General features: G+C 45.1%; 2 protein-coding genes across 2 annotated transcripts in view; one reads left to right on the top strand and one right to left on the bottom strand.

The window, feature by feature from the left end:
- Positions 1-2,570, top strand: part of LOC119415290 (CYFIP-related Rac1 interactor B) — a 10,619-nt gene extending 8,049 nt beyond the window's left edge. The window contains exons 7-11 of the mRNA XM_037682468.1: positions 124-240; positions 1,730-1,809; positions 1,886-2,012; positions 2,275-2,345; positions 2,416-2,570. Of these exons, the coding sequence (XP_037538396.1) occupies positions 124-240; positions 1,730-1,809; positions 1,886-2,012; positions 2,275-2,345; positions 2,416-2,485 (465 nt within the window). The 3' untranslated portion in view covers positions 2,486-2,570. The remainder of the gene's footprint in view (positions 1-123; positions 241-1,729; positions 1,810-1,885; positions 2,013-2,274; positions 2,346-2,415) is intronic.
- LOC119415294 (prohibitin-2) overlaps positions 1-3,786 on the bottom strand; it is a gene marked incomplete in the record, with an annotated part of 38,458 nt that overhangs the window by 26,385 nt on the left and 8,287 nt on the right.

Here is a 3,786-nt window from a genome sequence, read left to right as displayed (position 1 = left end):
GTCCGGGTCATCGGTTCTGTCTAGGTTGTCGGTTCTGTCCGGTCCGGTCATCGGTTCTGTCTTTGTTCTGAGTGAAATATTTAAAAACTTTATAATTTGAGTTTTCAGCCTCTTGTCTTTCAGTCGGACGCAGGAAGTGATGTCAACAACGAGCTGGCCAATCGGATGTCTCTGTTTTACGCCAACGCCACGCCCATGCTGAAGACGCTGAGCGACGCCACGTCCAAGTTCGTCTCAGACGTGAGTTCGACTCGTTTTATTCTCCGAGACGGAAAACAAACGACTTTAATCTGAACGTTTAATTTGTGACTAACGAGAAAACCAGAAGAAGTTTTTAATTGTGAGAAATTAATGAACCATTTTTAATTACTTCATTAAAAATGTCTCGTTAAACGGTCAGAGTTAAAAGTGCTTTTATTTTAGTGGATGAATTTTGTTTTTTTAAACAAAGAATTGTTATAAATTTTTCAGTTTTAAATGCACAACAATACAGAACCCCCCCCACCGGATCAGTCAAACATGCATAAACAAACTAAACAGGCGCTGACATACATTCTACATACAACACAAAGGGCTGCCACGTGTCCCAGAATCTTTTTACAAAACCCTTAGGTGTACCTTAGTTTTTGCAGATGGATATGGTGCATCACCGCTCTTATCCAATGTACATATACCGGGGGTGGGGGGGGTCCTTTGCACAAAATCAGCCCCCTGGCCTGAAGAGAGCCAAAGGCAATCACATCCCTCTGGCATCTGCTGAAGGACGTCTCCACAGGGACCACCCCGAACAGTGAGATGAGTGGTGATGGGTGAACAGTTGTCACACACTCCAGAGACCGTGTCAAATACAGATTGATAAACTGTCAGCAGTTTGGGACAGGTCCAGAGTGTCTGCAGGAGTGTGGCTGGAGTTTGATTACAACGGTTGCATGCTGGGTCCAGGTTGGCTTTGATCCTGGACAGCTTGTCTTTGGACCAGTGCAGCCGGTGCACCACCTTGAATTGGATTACAGTATGTCTCAGAAAGACTGAAGATGAGTAAATGTTCTTAATGATCCTTCTCCAGACTGGGTCTGATATGGGTTCCACCAAGTCCGCTTCCCATTTCAGTTTAACGGAGTCCAAACTGGTTTCATGGCATGAACTGAGCAGTGTAGAGATTTTGCTAAGGGCCCCTTGGTATCAGATCTGTACTCCAAAATCTCAGCCACAAAATGTTTAGAGGGGAGTGGATGAATTATTTTTAAATTAAAGTTTTAGTTCCTGTTTCTTCCTGCGAAGAGAAGAAGAACATTTTTATTAAATTTTTAGTTTTTGTTTGTTTCAGCTCATTTTTAGAGAAAAGAACTGTTTTCTGTCATTTCTTACGCTCACATAAAGTTGATCCCTGTTACCACTGGAAGTTAATATTTTTATCACGTGATATTTGCATTGTGTCTAAACTGATTATTTTTATTGTGCTTTTACATTTTTTGTTAAAAGTTAAAGGACATAAACATTTTTTATAAATCCTGTGCGTCATGAAGGTTTTGGCCTGCAGGGGGCAGCAGAGGCCAGTCCTGCTGTTCGCTCTTCCACCAGCAGAGGGCGCACGACAACATTTATCACCTGCTGAAGCTCTGAACCCTACAGAACCTCTGCTCTGGTTCTGTTGGATCTGTTGTTCTCCAACATCAAGACAAGCTGCAACAATTTGAGTGTTTTGAAAAAACTTTGTTTTGTCGTTCAGAATCCAGACGTCCCGATTGAAAACACGACGGACTGTTTGAGCACGATGGCCTGCGTCTGCAAAGTGATGCTGGAAACGCCGTGAGTCCTGAACGCTTCATTAAGTTCCGCCCCCGACATGAACCGGCGCCGTTAACCGTTGGTTTGTTTGTTGAAGGGAGTACCGGAGCCGTTTCACCAGCGAGGAGACGGTGTTGTTCTGCCTGCGGGTGATGGTCGGAGTCATCATCCTGTACGACCACGTCCACCCGGCCGGAGCCTTCGTGAAGACCTCCAACATCGACGTACGTTACTGACCTTCACCATGACCTTCACCCTGACCTGCACCATGATCCTCACCATGACCTTCACCCTGACCTGCATCATGACCTTCACTGTGACCTTCACCTTGACCTAATACTCAAGAAAAAATCTAGTCCTTTATTTGAACAGTTCTTTCCCTTTCTGAAGATTATTTTTTGTGTTAGTAAAATATCTGACGACCTCGTGGTGTTAGTAAAACATCAGATGTCTCTGGTGTTAGTAAAATATTTTGATGTTTTTCAGATGAAAGGCTGCATCCGAGTCCTGAAGGAGCAGCAGCCCAGCAGCGTGGAGGGTTTACTCAACGCTCTCAGGTTCGTAAACACGACAAACAAAAACAAACAAACAACAATAAGCTTTTATTGACCCCGCCCCCCCCCCCAGGTACACGACCAAACACCTGAACGACGAGACTACCTCCAAGCAGATCAAGAGCATGCTGCAGCCAAATTAACGAGTTCTGGTCCAAACGTCAGGAGAACTACTGAAAAACCTTCGGCTTTAAAGATTGTTGTTGTTTTGTTGTTGTTTTTATTTTTGTTTTGGAAACAAGACATTAAGTTGTTTGTTGATCCTAGAAAGTTAAATCTGCAACTGGACTTTATTTTTTATTCCTGGTCCGGTTTGATGGATTTAACTGGTTCGGATCAGAACTTCCTGTTTGACTGAAAATCTTCTGAACCTCTGTCGGGTCAGCCTGAACTCTGGCGGACCTTCAGACATCACGTTTGTTTGTTTGTTTGTTGTTTTTTGATAAACTGGTTTGTGCAGGTGAGGGCTTCAGGTGTAGCTCCGCCCCTTGGCTGCAGGTCGACTCGCAGCACGACTTTATGACACGACGGATGATTGAACAGAATCTGATCCTGGATCTGTGATCTGGTCCTGGTGGAGTTCCTCCGGGTCTTCTGTCAGGTTTACTCTGGGTCGAAATGGTTCTGGCGGTTCTGGTTGAAGCCGTGGGACGAAGCCGTGGGACGAAGCGTGTGGACGGTGCAGCAGAGCTGCGGTTCAAAACTCCAAATCCAGTTTAATCTGACTCAATCTGGAGCAGATTATCGTTTGTCCCTGCTTGGATTCTTTTAACGACTGCAGGAAGCGTTGAGCTCAAATTAAGGTTTTATTTCAAGGCTTAATGTTTTTATTAAAGGGAAACGTTTAAAATGATGAAAGTTTAATTCCAACCATTTCACGTCTGAAGTCTGACTTTAGTTGGAATCGGACCTCCTGAGGTACTGAACGGGTCGGATGTTCTCCGTGTTTCCACGTCTGACCAGAAACTTTGTTTGTTGAAGACTGAATGTTTGTGTGTCAGATAAATAAAGTTTTTACATTTCTAATAAAAAATGGTTGACATTTCTGTGGAGTCCAACAGAACTTCTGCTCAGCAGACGGACGGCAGCACAGAGTTGTCGTGTGTTTCGACGACGATTCAGTTCAACCGTTGTTGAGACGAACGGATGAATCACATCGAGCCTCCAGGACTCGTTCACAAGTGAGACATGTTGACAGACAAGAAGTAGTGGAACATGTAGGAACTGGAGGCAAATCAATTAACATCAAACTTCTTGGCTGAGAAGAAAAACTAATACTGAAAAACCACCTCGCACATGCAAGCACATGGTAACGTAGACATTACGCGGGGGGGGGGGGGGGGGCGAAAGGGCGGTGCCGATGTCCAAGAACTCACACAGGGGCGGCAGACAAGGGGGGGACGGGGCGGGGCGGGGGATCGCAGGGTAGGAGGGAGGTGCCCGG

The sequence above is a fragment of the Nematolebias whitei genome, chromosome 9 (assembly GCF_014905685.2).
Source record: "Nematolebias whitei isolate Nwh7 chromosome 9, NemWhi1, whole genome shotgun sequence".
Classification (NCBI taxonomy): Eukaryota; Metazoa; Chordata; class Actinopteri; order Cyprinodontiformes; family Rivulidae; genus Nematolebias; species Nematolebias whitei.
This window is presented reverse-complemented; position numbering and strand designations above follow the sequence as displayed.